The sequence below is a fragment of the Anomalospiza imberbis genome, chromosome 5, assembly GCF_031753505.1.
Source record: "Anomalospiza imberbis isolate Cuckoo-Finch-1a 21T00152 chromosome 5, ASM3175350v1, whole genome shotgun sequence".
NCBI classification, from domain to species: Eukaryota; Metazoa; Chordata; class Aves; order Passeriformes; family Viduidae; genus Anomalospiza; species Anomalospiza imberbis.
In genome coordinates this window covers 39,119,049-39,136,943 of record NC_089685.1, presented here as the reverse complement: position 1 = coordinate 39,136,943, position 17,895 = coordinate 39,119,049, and the positions used below count along the sequence as shown (strand labels likewise).

The 17,895-nt window shown below is 35.1% G+C and overlaps 1 protein-coding gene across 7 annotated transcripts in view; it reads left to right on the top strand.

Moving 5' to 3' along the window:
• The window catches only part of PPFIA2 (PTPRF interacting protein alpha 2), a 286,450-nt gene that overhangs the window by 137,803 nt on the left and 130,752 nt on the right, over window positions 1–17,895 (top strand). For 4 of the 7 annotated variants that reach the window (XM_068190314.1, XM_068190316.1, XM_068190312.1 and 1 more), the window contains exon 3: window positions 7,673–7,735. The exons of the other annotated variants lie outside the window; for them this stretch is intronic. In XM_068190314.1, coding sequence (XP_068046415.1) covers window positions 7,673–7,735 — 63 coding nt within the window. The remainder of the gene's footprint in view (window positions 1–7,672; window positions 7,736–17,895) is intronic. 7 annotated transcript variants of the gene reach the window in all.

Here is a 17,895-nt window from a genome sequence, read left to right as displayed (position 1 = left end):
TACATAAAGACAAATAGTCCTGTGTGCTTTCTTCACTTGCAAAGTTTTATTTCTAATTTACATCAAAATTTGTTCAGTTCTTCCCTTTAAAATTAGAATTTCATTTCATTTTCTAATGTACTCTTAATACTGTTTTACATGGGAGATTTTGTAGAAAGACTGGCTTGTCTACCTCTCGAACTTAGACAAGTTGTCAAATGTGGAAATCTACATTTGAACTATTTACTGGTGAGGAATAACCAGTTTTATGTGCATTTCATCCCAAGATGGTGTTAAAGAATACATTCAGAGCAGGTAGCTGCATGTGCAGGTTCAGTGCCTGGGGACAGAAACTCAGAGACAAGGCAGGAACCCACAGCCCCCAGACTGCTCTGCTTGGACTGTGAGGATATAAAATCACAATAGATCCTTTGCTTGGGATCCCTCATCAGAAGCACCAGGTCAAAAAGTTATTTTGTTGTTTAGTTATTGCACCAAGATTAAATTATTTAAAGGATCCAGATGTGATTTCCTCACCCTGTTGAAATGCAAAGTGTGAAACTATATCTAAGGTCTAATGCAAATAATACTTTTCAATCCCATAAATACTCTAATTTTCAGATTCTTTCAGGAGACAGTAAAAAAAGAGGCTTCTGGTTCAGGCTCTTCCACATTACAGCTTATTTATTTGTATGTAAATACAAAACCCCTCTCCACTGATATCCTCTACCTTAGGTCTGTCTTTCCTAAGTGTAGTTTTGCTGCCTGCATCTGCCACTGCTCTCTTTTCAAATGATTTTAATGTGAAATTGAACTGATTTCTGACATCTGGCTGTTGCCCAGAGCATTATGAGCAACCAAGGAAAAGAACAAAATCTTGTTTAATTTGTGATTTAAGCTGCTTGGCAGCATCATAATCACTCTGAGTTCTTGAAACTGTGTGTAAATTGTGAATGTTTTGCTGCACACTGTATGTTTGTTTGGTATTTGGGTGCCTTTTGGTATCTCAAAAAACTGGGAAGGAGATATTTAAATGCAAAGAAAACTACTGTACCTGTAATCTGTGAGTTAGGCTTCTATACTCACATGAAAAAGTAAATGAAGCCACAGCAGCAGAGTGCTTGGAAACGTTGCACGTGTATCCCAACTTGTTCATAAAAGAAATATTCTCAGAGCTATACTTGAAAAGTGCCTAGCAAAGCTAGTGGCAATAAATTATTATTTAAAATAATACAGATTATTTTAAATAATAATTTCTTTCAGTCAGCAGGATTTTTTGTGATAGCCCTGAGCTGTTCAGGGCCTGCTAAGAGCTGTACAGTGAGATGCATTTCTTGGAAGCTGATCCAATAGAGTAGCATTAAATCCCCAAGGAATTACCACTATCTATGCCTGTCCCATTGATATCTTTGAGAGCAAGCTGAATTTTTTCAGCAGTATCTTATCTAGAAGAATAAACACTTAAAAAATCAAACTAAGAACAGTTCAACCCAAAATGCTTTCCAGACTTCAGATATCTATGTATCTGTACGCATGTTTTCTCTTGAGGGGGCAGACTATGAAAAAATTGTGTGTTAACAGTGTTAGCCATATTTCCTGGGCTTTTAGGATGAGGTTATAGTTACAAATGAGGTACCAGTTGCTCCTTTTTTTTGGCTCCCAGTCATACAGAATATCTCTGTTCCAGAGTCCTCCAGAGCCCAGGCAGAGCAGAATTGCTCACAGGGGCTTCATTCTGCATTCACCCAAGGGCACATTTCCTTCTCCCTACCCTGCTTCCAGGGCAAACTGTCCTTTGAAGGAAACTGGATGTGCTGGCACATGCCTTCAGGAAAATGAGGGAGACATGCATTACTGCAAAATAGATGATTCACTGACTTGTTTTTTTCTTTATGTAGAAATCTGAGGAGTGAAACAGGAACTGATTTTGAATAGATGTCACCTGGCCTTTATGGGGCAATCCAAGTTGTATGAGGCTGTAGAGAACTATTTAGGCATGGTTTTGGATTTGCTGTCTGCTGTAGTAATACAATAAGAATAAGACTACAGGACACAAAGATATCAAATCAGAGCAAGTATGATTCACTGTGTTTGGAATGCGTTTCTTAGTTTTGTCTTTAACAAAACTCTGATAGTCCCTGTGATCCTGTGATCTCCTGTTTCGGAGATTTCTCTCTTTCACAAGATCTGTGAGATTTCTGAGACATGTATAGGCTCCTCAGGTGTGCTCGAGTTCCATCTAACCTGGATCTCTCAGCAGGTCTGTTCTCCAAGGGCCATGTGCACAGTTTAGCATCAGTCTTAACACACCTTCCTAAACAGTACTTGTGTTTTTGCAGGGCAGTATGTACATGTGTGTGTGTCTCTTCCTTCCTCACAGCTTGGAGAAGAGAGATTGGTACTGTAGGCTGGTGGCAGGTCTGGTAACTGGTTGATTATAAGAGCAGGATTTCAGGGAGTGCAGGAAAACACTTGTAGGTGTCTTTGGTTGTTAGTTTATTTTTTTCTTTTATTTTTCTCTTTCACTCAACCCTTTCCTTCCTTCCTTCCTTCCTTCCCTCCCTTTCTTCCTTTCTCTTTTCCATGCCAGTCATCAATAAAATGACTTGGAATTGAACCTGGAACATAAATATCAGAGACTTTGTACTTCATTAGACAGAACAAAAGAGTAGTCAGCATGATTTCCACAGACCTAGTTTGAAAACCAGTAACTATAACACTGTCCAGGGTAATCCAAAAAATGTGCTTTGAATTCCATGTTTGTGCAATGTTCTTATAGTTTCATATTTTTATACAATATGGAATGTTGAAAAGGATTTTGAGGTGCTGGAGCATTTTCAAAGGGCAGCAAATTGGCAAAGAATCTGAACCACAATTGCAATGAGCGAGTTGTAGTTGTTGAGCTTAGATAAAAGGAGGCTCAGGGGAGGACTTGCCTCTCATTACAGCTATCTGAAGGGAGGTGGGGATCCAGCTCTTCTGCTGTGTCTCAAGTGAAAGGGTGTGAGGAAATGGCATTAAGTTACCAATCCTGAGGAGGTTCAGATTAGATATTAGAAGATTTTTCACTGAAAGAGTCGTTAGGCATTGGAAAAAGTTGCCCAGGAAGGTTGTGAAGTCACTGTCTGTGGAGGTGCTCAAGAAGAGAGGTCTGGCTTTGGCATTTGGGGATACGACTGAGGGGTGATTATGGTGGTGATGGGTTGTTGATGGCCAGACTAGATCATCTTGGGGGTGTCTTTTAACCTTGATTCTGTGCTTCTGTGAAATGAGCATGTTCTTTGTTTTCTGCATTTGTAATTAAAGGGAAAAAAAAAAAAAAAAAAAAAAAAAAACAAAGTTCTAGTCTCAAAAGACTTTATGTGGAGGGAATTCTGACAATTAGGAAGGAAAGACAAGGCAATATTTTTCATTTTTGAGTGAGAACTCTTCAGACAGTTCCTTTTTACAGTCTTTTTATTAAGTAAATTTTTAATGATAGAATACATGCCTGAATTATTTCTGTGCCTTGGTAAAGCAGAAAGGCTTGAACTTTAGATGTCTTAATGGATATATGAACTCAAACTCTGCTTCTGTGATCACTGTTTGGAATTTTTATTCATTATAATAAGCATCTCCTACAATCATATTGCAAATATTTTATAGTGTAAATCTAAGATTTTATTGAAATACCTTTAAAGGGATTAATCAAATAATAATTAGAAAGTTCAGTTAGTTTGATGCAGGTAAATATATTTTAGTCTTATTTTCTCTTTAAAATGCTCACCTAATGAGATATTAGCTTACCTTGTTCTGTCATGTAACAATACTGTGGCAAGACTACTATTCAGACTGCAAGGTCTGTCTTTCTACATATTAGATTTTAAGGAATAGATCTTGCCAGTTTTTGCATGTAGATTTCACTGTGCAGTGATAGAAGTTCCCAGTAGTTTAGTGGAAGTGCTCCCATGGACAAAGTTGTGTACAGGTCAGCAGGAATACCAGAGAGCTATGTTGATATGGATGGCTTATAGGTGGTTTTTGTTAGTTCTTCATAATTTTTTTTTTTACCTCGAGACTATTATCATCAAGCATATTTATTTATGCATAGTGTGTGTGCATACATATGTACAAATATTGCTCCAAGGGACACTTTTTTATTTCTGAGAGCAGGATTATCATTATTTTCTAGTAAGTAGTTTCCATTTGTCCAAAATCTTCATTCTAGAATAAAAAAAAACCTGGGAAAGATTCTGCCCTGGTTTTTTCCATATAATAACAAATTAAGTTTATTCAGTGAGTATCTCTCAATTTTCCAGCAGCTTTCCATACCACTTATTGTAAAATCTGACTTTCTTGTATATTCCCTGTCTTTATTTTGGATTTGGCCTTGAAATTAGAGCTGTACTGCTCGTACCATAACTGAGTGCAGAATTTCCTGCTTTACCAGAGCTTTGACTGAGGACTTGCTAAGAAGTTTTGGATTATAATGATGTTGGTGCTTAGGAAAATATGTTTTTTTTCATGTGACCTGGGTAGCAAGATCACTTGTAAACCCAGTGTAAGTAACTAGTTAAAAATGCAGTTGCTTCATGTTGTAAGGTTAGGAATACCAGTGTTGGAATTAATGTGTTTCGACCTAATTCTCATAGGTTAATTTAGAGAATTAGGTAAAACTTAATTTAATTGTATTATTTCCACAGAAATTTGAAATTATAGTCTCATATATCCTTTGCCACTATTTCCATCTGGTTGTGAAAGGCAGGCCAGTTAGCTGCATATGTGTGCTGTTGTTTGTGGTTATTGTCTCACGTGGTCTTGAGAACTCCAGGAGGTGTAGCATGGCTGTGTATGCACCTAGAGAGCATTTTGTAGGTAACGCATTTTCTGAAAATGTTTTCAGATGTGTCACAGCCTCACATAAGGCTCTTCTATGTGGAAATCCAAAAGAAAGGTGAAAAGTAAACTGGAAACATTTCTAAGTCCATCAGTAGGATACAGCTTAAAGATCTGTCCCCCTGAATGTGGTTTACAGCAAATAGTAACCAAAGTGCTCATCCCAAGCAAGAATATATGCATGTTCTAGAGATTCATTTTCAGCATTTTGTCTCCCTTTTAACCCTATTTTCTCCTCTGATAAACTTTAATTTTCTCCTCCGTTAAACATTTTCCAGAGAAAGCCCAAACTGTAATAGGAAGCATCATTAATATTAATTCAAGTATGTTGTAGTTACTAAGGTACAAAATAGTAAGTTGATGCTATACCATTAGATGCATTCCTGAATGGAATAAATATTTCATCAACATGCCTGAATGGGAATTGCTGCACTGCTTACAATGCATAACTCTTTCATAGATTTTTTTACCTCCAATGATTGCCTGTAATATCTTCACAACAATGTGATGCATTTGCCTCAACATACATTGTTTGAAGAAAAACAATTTTATAATTCATGCACAATTTTTATAATTTTAATGGAATATTTTTCTTTCACTTTTCTTACACTTGACATTTTGGATAGGAAGTTACTATGGCTATAAGGAAATAGCCTTATAGCATTGAAATATCAGGGAATAATTTCCAACTATGTTAAGCTTCCCAAGATTCAAAATTCTGGACTTAAACACCATCAGCTGCTAGAATTTAATTCAACATAATTCATTTTATACCTTTTTTCACCATGTCTTTTGTGGGTCTTCCCCAGTTTTACAAGGGGAAAGAGGGGGAAAATTGTTTACAAGATTTAAGAATTATGACAATGTTACTCAGAGAATATTGCTGTTAACAGTGATGAACAGCAAGAATAAATTAGTTAATAGAGCTCAGATGCAGCAGTCAAAAGTATACAGTAGATCTACCTTTTTAAACATAAGTGAAAAATTATCAGAAAAAATCATATATCAAACATGGAAATTAAAATGTGAAAAAAAAAATTGTGAATTATTTACATATTAATCCAGATGCATTTGTTTCAACATTTTTAGTAGATGTGTGTGTATATGGATATATATGTGCATATATACATACACACTGAGGTGTAATTTATGAACCATTGAACCATGATTAAATAAAGATGTAAAAAAAAGAGTTAAATTTATGTGTGTGTTTACTTGTGCTGAAGTATTGTTTATTTAAAACAGTGTCATGCTGATATAATATGCATTGCATTTTCCTTAAAAAATTCTGGAACGGTGGTGGTATAAATATATCTGAACATGATACATGGATTAACATGAAGTAGCTTTGCATGGAAATTATCTTTTCCAAAGTAGTTGCTCTGTATGAAGTGAAATATCTTTTAAGTGTAAAGAGAATAACATTATAAAAATATTTTCAAATATTTAAGGTTGTAAATCTAAAGAAGGGAAATCTGACAGAAAGAAGTTAAGAACTTGTCAGCATACAGGGAGTTTTTCTTAAAAGTCAATTTTTTTATATGACTGCATAATTCTCCTTTAAAAGACTGTAAGTTTAAAAATATTTCCAGTATTTAAAACTGTTATAAATCCAAATGTGAGGATAATTGTAAATATGTGATTTGAAGGTAGATGGATGTGGATACCTGCCTGTGGCCCTTGTTAAATATGCTGATGTGTACATTTTTGTTTACTGCAAAAGTAATCTGTAATAAACAGTCAGGCTTAACTTCCTCAAATTATAATAGTAAATTCACTGTAAAACACATCTTGCAATAAGTTGTGTTTTCCATATGTTAAAAATACTTGAATCTAAAAGGACTGTATTTTTGCCTGCTTTAAATACCAGGTTTACTTTATTGAGTTAGTAAATAATCACAGAAATAAAGCTTAGGTCAATATTTACTTTGAGAAATGATTAAGCTCAACTATAATTAGCATGAACATTGTATGTATTGTTACATATGCTCTCAGCAGTGGAAAGAAATTTTTTGATGGTTTAGTCTAGAAATGCTGGGGGTTTTTTTACATCTAGAACTTCTGAAAATGTCTGCTGTTAATTTCTTCTGAAATAAATTTTGAAACCTGAAGAAATACCACCTGGTCAGATGGCCTACTAGTCAAGGTCTGCCTAAAAGAAAATTTTTATTTATTGGGTTCTGCAGAAATAAATTAGAAAGTGATAAAAAGGAGAATAAATAGCATTCAATGCTAAAATACATTATTCAGAAGCTGAAGGGATTTCCAGATTTTTTAAATGCACATAGCTTCTTTCCTACTATTTTTATAATCTTATGATTGCTTGATGCAAGAAGGAAGTGTGAGCATAAAAAAATTATCAATTTAATAGGTAAATTATACCTAATAATTTAATAGGTTTATTTATTTTGATGCTTTTCCATAAGATGTTTAAATATCGGGAAGAAGGTCCTACTTTCTTCAAACATCACAAACAGGTAAAATTCTTGCTTTATGTAGACATCTCAGGTAGAAGTCAGCCATAGGAATATTTCTCCCTAGTTTTCAGACTGTTTGACAGTGCTTCAGAGACCACTTCTGTGAACACAGTGCAGAACACCAAAGTGATCTACCATTTGGTTGTTCTCAGTACTTCCTGAGCCAGGAGATGTAACAATACTTTCAATTTCTTTATGTGAATTTCAGTTGAGCCACATCTCTTGGATAAGCATGTTTGAATGATCGCGTTCATCTGTTCGTATGGTGTAATTTAAATATACTGTAGTGCTATACAAAACTTTGTTCCATTCAGCAGAATCTCTGTTGCCCCCTTTTGCAGATGACGGTTGCTGCTGGTACGAGCATTGAGAATAACATTCAAAGGACCATATCCTGCCCTAATGTATGTTCAAAATATCTTGGTTTTTTGCATAATTTAAATGTGAAGCCTCCTTATGTGAATTTGATATTTTGTTGCCCACAGAAGCTGTGCATCTCGAGGTTACTTCACATTATGTATTTCAGGATCAATGAATATTGTACTACAAGTGAGGTCTCAGCCTGTCAAAATTCCCAAATTGCCGTAATTTCTTTCTATACGGTTTGATGGTGCTGCTAAATAAAGCTGATGATAATATATTCATAGTTCCTTCTGCATTTACCTTGCTTCCCAGCCAGCTCAATGCTCCTGTCAGTTGAAATCAAAAGAACAGCAATAGACAAAATGAGGAAAGCAATGAGAGGCTATATTTATTCTACTTAACCTTATCCTAAATTGCGTTTTGATATGAAGATGTGTAATAGTAAATGTGGAAGGAAGGTAATTTCATTTTCATTACTTAGGCAAATGTATACTATAACTTAAAATAGAAGGAGGGAGGAGTTATTGCTTATGAAAGGTAGAATTAGTGATATATCTGGTTAAGAAAATAAGCTAATTATTCACTTGTAGTATAATAATTCATTTGTCTTTTTAGACCAAAACTGTTTAGATAATGGAAAGTCATTGGGACAAACATGAACTCCTATACATTAATGGGGAAAAATAATGAAAATTGGGATGTACTCTTGAGAAAAGACTGTGGCTCTGATTTTTATAGAAGTTATTTTTTGCCATGTAATGTGTTTACTAATTTATTTTTCAACTAAAGATTATAATATTTATAGGGGAACTGGCAGACGGAATTCTGAATAAACACTTCCATACCCTTAAATTCTTTGAAGATATAGCAAATAATCAAAGAAAAAGAACAATCTAGTTAAAGTAACTAATATCTAAAAGAGAAAATGCTGTGATTTAGTATTGGTAAGAATTGGTAAGAAGTTAATTTGTCCTCCCTGTCTGGGAAGATAATCTCAAACCAGTCTTTTTTGGGGAAGTTTGTGCTTTTAAGGGAACACAGAGAAATTCTTTACACTGCATTCTTAGAAGATACTGCATCTGACCATCTGAATCATTGTGGATTTCTGCATACATTCCTGGAAAAATCGGTATTATAAATTCTTTGCTATATTTTTGTACTGCTTGATTCCATTTTCACAGTTGCTTCTGTGCAAAGGAAAAACCCTTCCTCAACACATAGTGTATGATTAATCTCCAATCTCTTCTGGATTTTCAACATGACTTTAACTTCTCCAGTGCAATTTTAGTATCCCAGTTTGCAAATTGTGCCATTTGTAATGGAAGCTAGTGATATAGATAGACAATAGATAGTAATATAGAAAGACAATAATATGGCAGAAATTATGAGCATGGAAAAATGCACTATTTCCAATTTAGTTATAGAAGTCCATGCTATTACTTCAAAAGGGTTTGTGATCTTTTAATTTTCTTTGAGCAACCTGCCCTAGTGGAAGGTAGCCCTGGCTGTGGCAGGGGGTTGGAACTAGATGATCTTTAAGGCCCTTTCCAACTCAAAGCATTTTATTATTCGATGATTTTTTGAATTTATAATTAATGATGACCAAAATTTCTGTTATTTATAAAAGAATCCTGTTCAGAGATAGAATATAATCCCTATCAACATCTGCAAGTCATCCAAATACACTTGTGCAAGAGCAAAAAGTAGAAATCTGCACTCGGCCTTTCACCCAGCATCTTGCAGGGAGGACAGGAGGGCAAGTCAGTTCTACTTTACAAGTATACAAAATTAAGTAAACAATTTCTTTTATTCCATTCAATGCCAACTCAACCCCCCAGTTACCTGTGTCAACCATAGTTTGAACAGTGGGCCTTAAGACTATAAAATCTGCAGCTGAAATTGTTTGAATGCATGGTAAATTTTCAATTATTGGGCTACATTATTCTGAAATGTTTAATGTAATTACTGTGAATAAAACAACTTTGTATTTATGCCTGGTATAAAAGGGATAACTACAGAGGATAGCCTCAAAGCCATAAAATTTTCAATCAGTATATGTTGCAGTGGTTCAACATTTTAATTACATGGCATTAATAATAAGTTGTAATTAATTATAAACCTCAGTTACTCAGTCAAAAAGGCACAAGACATTTGGTTTGGCTCTTCTGGCTCCTAATCTCAGACCCAAAATATATTTCTAAAAGTACTGACATAGAAACAATGTTTGAAATGCTGAAAACATAGAATAGATGTTTCATGAGGCAAATATGCTAAAATACTAAAAAGGGTTTCTTAAGCCTGAGTAACATTTCTTAATGTTATTAATAACAAATGTAAACAGGTTTTTATATATAAAGGGTTTGTAGTATGTCATTTTGCTTAATGGAAACACTGCAAGGCTTGCAATAAAACTGAAGCTGAGGAGGAAACTGCGATATATTCAGAACTGAGAATTCAGATATGGTGGTTTTCAAGGTACAACTTTGTGAACAGGTTCCCACATATTAAGAGTTCTAATCTGTGTGCTGTTGCTCTGTGAAGTGTACACCTTCATAATTATAGATTTCAATTTACATTTATTCTCACATAAACTTTGTTTTCTATTTTTCATTATTATCAACTGTTCATGTAGCAGAAGCTGAGGGAAAAATGGTTATTATATACAATAATAAAATGCTTTGCAGACTATATTCCTCTGTATTGTTTAGTAGGATATTAGCTGCTAGGGTTACTGTCTTTCATGCAAAATATCCCATATCATTGTTCTATCTGCCTGTGTTTTTGAATAGATTGGCCTTTAAACAACCACTCCAATTGCTGTGTACTTCATGAACACCATTGCTTGATAAGAATTTCAGATGTAAGCTTAAAGTATACATACATTATAAAATGGCTGGATGAACATTAATGATGGATGTAGAGTCACTTAGGACAGTCTATCATACTGAGATATCTCAGTGGCATTACATGATGACAGGAAGCAGTGCACAGACAAAGACAGGACACTTTGTATGCAGATCCAGTTGCTGTGGCTGCCTGACCCTGAGCTTCTGCAAAATTGCAGCACTAATACTTCTTTGCTTTACAGCTCTTTAATGTCCACAGTGAAATTATAAACAACAAAATACAAAACAAAATTGTGACAGATATTTAACATGCTGTGTCTCTTTATTCAGAACAGAACTTGAATCTGTGTTTTTGTAAAACAAAATTAAGCTATATAGTAAATGAAAACATGCTTCACTGTATATAAATGGAAAGAAAACTATTTAATTTTAATCAAGTGCAAACACAATGCATTTTCTTCTTGAACCATCATCTTTAACAATCCTCTTTAATGGAAAAGCCACATTTGTTTTGTCTAAACAGATACATGCTTTCACAAATTATTTGAGCTAGTCAGAAGTCTCAGAGTTTAAGTACTCTGAAATGACGGGTCTTTTGAATTCCAGTATATGTGATTCAGACTGGTTTTTTGGGTAGATGCTTTTATTCATTACAAAGCTTAATGTGATTAAAATTTTAACTTTTTTTATTATTATTATTTTATGGCTTTAGCCAACATGTGAGCATATCTGTAGATACGCTCAAAAACAGTAATTTGTTTATATTTTGTCAAATTCAGCAGTAATGCAGCTGAATCTTATGCATCTTATAAAATTGCTGGTTTTCATCCATCAGCAATCTTAGTCCTTCACACTATTTCAAAAGGGTTTTTGAGAGGGTTGCAGTAAGGAGGGGGCAGAGGGTAAAAGCATTGGTGATATACAGATGCCTTAAAATATCAGCATATTTCTTTTCCTCCCATACAAAAATAAAACCATACTTCCAAGCTTTTTTTAATCAAGGATTAAATCCTGCTTTTTTTTTCATAAATTTGTTCATTTGAATAAGCTGAGCATGTCTTTTCCTTAAATTGAAGGCAAATGCCTTTATTCTGATGCAGAAATATTTTTTTTGCATGTTGAGAACATTTCTGAGATCAAGAAGAAAAAGTACTCCAGAACTGTCACAGATAGGAAGAAAAAAGACAGAAGCCAAAATATGATTACAAACCTCCAACCTTTCTCAGATTATTATGAAAGCACCCTGAGCTTTTAGCTCAGGTGCTCCAGCTCATTTTCCACCTCTATAGAAATCAGGGATTTTCCGAACAGTGACCTCTTGAAGCTAGAAACCCATTTTATGTGATCACCTGACACTTTCAAGTCTTAGGCCCTCTTGACACATTGATGTCTTATTTATGTCCATGGAAGGAAAAAAAAAAAAAATTTGCAGGGAGGTTTTTCTCAATTTTTTCACGAACTCCATAGTTTAAAGTCTTCAGGAGTTACTTCATTCGCAAATTAACTTGCAAAAAGAAAAACAGTTTCAATTTCTTCTCAGTGACAGTGACTGTGCAGCTCTGTATTTTCAGCAGTTTGGCCCTTTCCTCTCACTTCCCTGCCACAGAGCCAGTAAATCTCACTGTGCAGCCAAGCATTTCTGCCTCTGCTTCACATCTCGTGACGGGCAACCAACTGGCGGGTCTGCTGCTGGGCCAGCTGTGCCAAGTGTGTTAAATCAGAAGCTAGCAAGAGACAGCAGCAATGCTTTTCAACTGCGGAGCTGTATTGCTGGCAAGTGTATACCTTGGCAAGAGTGGGGTGTCCTCGTCCTCAAGTATGTGGCAGCACCCTCCTGGGCATGCTCTTATGTGCACAGCATCATGTCCTGGCATAGCTTTGCAAACATTCCAACACTTTCCCATGGCATTTGGCTTGACATAAGCCCAAGGCATTGATTTGAGAGATTGAAAATTATAAAATGGAAATCAGGAACTGAGAATTGTAGCAACATTTGCAAGGGTTTGCAAGAAACAATTCTTTGATGATATCTAAGTTATTCCACACTGCAGGCTGTAGCTCCCTACAGCCACAGAAGGAAGATCTAGATACGGAAAGAATATGCTTTGGGGAGAAGAGCAGGTTTTCATTGGTTTGGTAACATTTTTCCTTTGGATTATTATTGAGAAAAATCTTAGCCCTAACACTGGAAAACAGGTGGGACAAAATCTTTTCATGGCAGAGATCTAATGTTCAGGAAATAATTTTCTAGATAGCAATGATGCTTCTAGATACTTTCCTGTACTACTCTCCTGTAATTTGCATTTGTCTTGCAGAAGAGGGATGTAGAAGAGCTATCAGCTGTTAATGACAGGAAAATAACTTATTTGGCAAAAGGCAGTTGACAAATTCCTTTGAAATAATAAAAGAATGCCATCCATCCGAAGACATGTGAAAAATAAATCAGCTCAGATTCAGATTATTTCTGTGTTTAGAAATATGCAAGTTTATTGTGTAGAGCTTTTGCTTAGTGAAGCTGGAAACTTTTCTTACTGCTGTGATGCTGTGGCTGGAACCATGGGGAGGCAGAGGAGGAAGCTCTCCCAGGGGAAAAGTTCCTGGACCAGAATAAACAAATAATTAAATTGAAAAGGGCAGCCATGGACTGGAAGGGGGAAAATAATTATGATTCATTAAGCATTGTGTGTGGAAGCAGGTGGGAGATCAGAGACACCAGTGGGAGCAGGGGCTGGTGGCTGTGGGGGAAGAACAGATCTGAGATGGAGGAGAAGAAAGTTTCAGTGGCACAGTTCTCCAAACTGAAAGGGCAGATATTTTCATGGAAATGTGAAGTTTTATTGGAAAGATGTCTCAGAGAGTCCTAAAGTGGGACAGTGGTGCTTTCTCCTAAGGTATCTTGAGTTCCAGCAGAGGAAACTCTGAATGATGGTATAACAAGTGGCACTTGTCATGTGGTCTGGACATTCCTACTTTCAGTTCTCTGTTCAGCCCTGTTTTGATGCTGTATAACAGGCACGTCTAACATGTTAATGAGAAAATGATTCATTCCACTTTGGGAACTTATAGAGGTTATATTATCAAATATACTTGTGAACTCCTTAGACTTATGGATTAGTACCAAGTCAGTCAAATAATCAATGTCACACCAAGCTATATATATTGCACTTAATTAAATATTTTAAGGGAAAGGCCCTAATTGCTAGTTCAACCACTCAACTTGGTAAGAGTTCAGCTTCTAGACAACAGTAATCCTGCTACTGCTACTTAAATAACACCCTTGACACTCTTCCAATACAGCCCTTGTACTGTAATTATATATAGCAATATATTACATTTTGAATGGTGAGACGGAAATTTTGTTGTAATTGTTTTGCCAGCCAATAGTTCTGGTTTATTAAATTGCTAATAGTTGTCTTCTAGAAGGAGAAGTAAACATGCCCCGAGAAAGAAAAGGAATTATTTCAAAGGTCAGTATTACTTAAGCACTTGTTTTGTGCTTAGAGCAGACTGGAGTTAGATGTAATTGGAAAGTGTATTGATATTGCAAGTGACAGACCAGAGGAAAAATCTTGCACCAAAGATTGTGTCCTGAGTTTCCTTGATGCCTCAAGGAAGTGACTGGCTTGAAAATGCACAAATGCTTTATACAATAATGATAGAATATAATATTAAGGCAAGGATTAATCTTGATTTCAGTTTCCCAAATAAAACACTCGGGAAAATTCTATACTATGAGAACTCTAGACAGTCTGTCTAAAATACAACACAGTTATTTTCTTTGAGCATTAATGACAACCTATTAAAAGAAATTTAGAGAAACTCTCCTTCCAATGCTACATTTATATTCTCATGCTGCTACAATGTGAAGTAGTTTGTTTGCAAAAAAACCAGAAATGGGAATATTATCCTTCTGTAGATTATGAATTTCCCCTGACCTTTGAATTGCACCATTGTTATTTCATTCATATGTAGCAAACCTAGTAAAAGTTACCTACATAGTGATAAAATGAATTTTGACACTCTTATTTTCTGATTGAATTTTAGATGCCTTTTAATCAAAGTAAATAAAACAAACCCAAAAAGAAAAAAACAAAACCAAAAAAAAACTTCAGGAAAGTTTATCATCCATCAATTTTTGTCTGATCTTTCTTATATCTAATTATTGTATTTATTATGTAAAATATTTATTTTTTATCTAGATAGTTCTATTCCCCAGATTACATGTTTTAGACACCAAGCAATATCAAATTACTAGCATCAACTGGCTTCTTATTTCACTATTACTTGTCTTGTATTTTATATAGGAAAAGGCATAATTATAGGGTAAGAAAGGAATGTGAAGAGGCAGATGATTTGAAATAAGATATTTAATAGTGAAACAGAAAGGGAAAAAAAAGAAACACATTTTGGGACTAACAAGCAGAAAGAAAGGTAGTGAAGATAATTCTAGAAAGGAGTCCTGTGATCTGCTAAACTTGCTCTCTCATAAATATATACTTTTCTATATTAATAGATTATTCCTGAGACAAATAATGCATAAATTTTGCTACCATGACTTCATGATTTTGCTTCATATTCAGCTATTTCTTGGCTTTATTATTTTTGCAATTGGACATATTGCAGATTTTATTCAAATGGAAAAATAATCCTTTTCTGATCTTAGCTTAAAAACTTCTCAGGATTAGTCTGCCTCTGTTTAAATTTCTGATTCCTGAGTAGTATTAATATAATTCTGAAAACTGGATAGCAAGAACTCATAAGAACATTTACATAAAGTAATTAGTGTTTTCATTTTTTAAATACTAATTTGAAAAATATCTTTAAAGAAATAGCCTTATGTCATTTCGTCTGTCCTCTCCATGACCACATTCTCCAGGTGAGGATCAAAACCAATTTTTAAATTTTGCCATAGTTTATGGATTCAGCTAATACTGCACTAGAGGAATAGATAAAGTTATTTCAAAGTATGGATGTCAGCTTAGATTTAGATGGTAGAGCATGTGCTGGGAGGCTGGTTTCCTTTCATAAGTCCTTGTTGTCTTCTTGTCATGAGATCATTCTGTGTCTCCCCTTGAGGGGCATGATCCCTGCTAGGGAGAGAGGGAAGGGAAGCAAAAATGTGATAAGATTATAAGCATAGAAGCATAACTGTTTGCACTTTACAAAATTATCAAAGAAATAAAAATAACTTGTGTGCATTGCCAAAAAGTCTTACTGGGTGTCGAAAGAGAGAAGTAGCACTAAAATGGTCTATTTTTTCTAGTGAATTATGTAAGTAATTGAGTATTGATTTCAATGTACTTTGCTCATTTTCATCCGATGAAAATTTAGCCCTGGTCTTTTTGACCCACCTTTTTGATAGAGCAAAATAATTAGAAGATTCATTGAATGTTATTAGCTTAAGCTTACACTGGTCTAATTCTTCTTGCAGTCATGCAGAAGGAGTTTTTCATTTTTAAATTTAGTTTCAGAAGTATTTTTGACCTTTTTTCCTCAAAAATATTGTTACTGAAGCTTTATTAGGATCTTTATTCTTTGAAATAATTTTCTTCTAAAAATTTCATCCTCCAATTTCATAATGCATTTTGATTTGTTTCATAAATGATGTCTTTGATATTTCTTTTAGAGCAGATCAAGATAGAGAACTAAGCACTTCAACTTAATTGATTTTAAAATATTGGGTAAACATCAGTACTTATCTTGGAAATTATTCAATTTTGATTGATAGCTATATTTGAGAAGGTGCAGTTTTTCAGAATGTATTTTTTGCTATCAGATCCAATTAATCAATATGTGAATTACCTGCCTGGCTGTTTAAAAGAACAAGAGTTTGTCACAAATTACATGGATTGTAGCTGGAAAGTCTATCATGAGTCTGGGCAGAGAACTGGTAATCTTTCCTCATTTTTCTTTTCTCACACATTTACATCTGTTTTAACTCAGAACTCAAATCTAAATGAAACTGGTAAAAGCAGATGAAGGGTAAAACTAGGATTAAGAGGACAGAATCTGTTTAGTATTTCTGAATTGAGATTTAAGATGTGTTCTCTGTGACATAGTCTGTCAGTTGGGTCTCATCATCTCCTGCCCAAAAGAAGAGTAGCATGCCTGTGGATGCCAGCCTGGTCAGGGAGAGAGAGATGGCAATCATTTCTCACAGTGGCTTGTGAGAACTTTTAGGAAGTTGTAGGAATGTGATAACTTATTAGTCTAAACAATCTGCAGGTGTGCTTTTCCTCCTTGCTTTTCTGTTCCTCTCAAGGATGGTGTGTGAGAAAGATGTTTTTATTAAGTAACCAATCAAATAGAATGTGTCATGTCGGTCTACTTATGCCAAAGTTTCTTTTCCATTAAAGCCTTTTTTTCCTTTTATGCTGTGTCCTCATCTGTTCTTGTGTCATTCTTGGCGCAAGGGTGACACATCCTTGTTAATTTTCCTGTTGGGACATCCCTTTGAGGACAAGACCAAGCTGTTAGAGTTTGAAGATCTCATTTAACTCCAACTCCAGGACCAGCTGTCCAGGTGACATACACCTAGGTGTGATTTCATCATTCAATAGATTTAGTTACTTCTGCAAAGAAAATATGCCTTAATGAGTAAGGAGACAGGTTTTCAGGAACTATCTTGTGGCATAAATCCTTTCTAGTAACTGGATGTGTGAACGGTATTTGTATTTTTTACTTTGTCTAAAATACTCCAAAGGTATCCCTGAAGGCATGCAATTCTCTCCTTTTCATGGCCTCACCTTGAAATATTCTATTCCCACATGACAAAAATTATGATATTTTTGTGCTTATTCATTTATTAGTATGTCTGAGGAACAGAAAAGATTTATACAGAGTTCTATGGAAAATTACATTTTTATGAAGAACTGGCCTCTAGCAAACTGTGCTTTCATTCTTTACTCTAGAGAGGAAACTAAGGATGAGGGCTTCTTTATACTATCCCTGTCACAGCTCATGTTACCATGCATGTAAACAGAGCAGATGGAGTGTTCTGATTGCATAAATGAACTTATTTGGCCTGAGCAGAAGCATTTGCCCAAGATTAGGACAAGGAAAGTAAGGTAAGGGTCAATGCTATGGCAAAAAACTTGGGAATTCCTAGCACAATGAGGGAGCCAGGGACTAGAAGGCCCTGCAGAACATCTTGAGTCTTAAATATCAACCAGATGATATAACAGCCATCTGTAGAGTAGTTTTTTGAGTCTGCCACTCACATGGACAGCTCTTGCTGCAACTTGGGAATTACACACTGTTGCTGTTTGTATATTTTAGTTTTATTCCCATTGGTTTCAGTTACTGTTCATATCTCTATTATTTTTTTTTGCTTACTTTCCTGCCTGCAGTTCAAT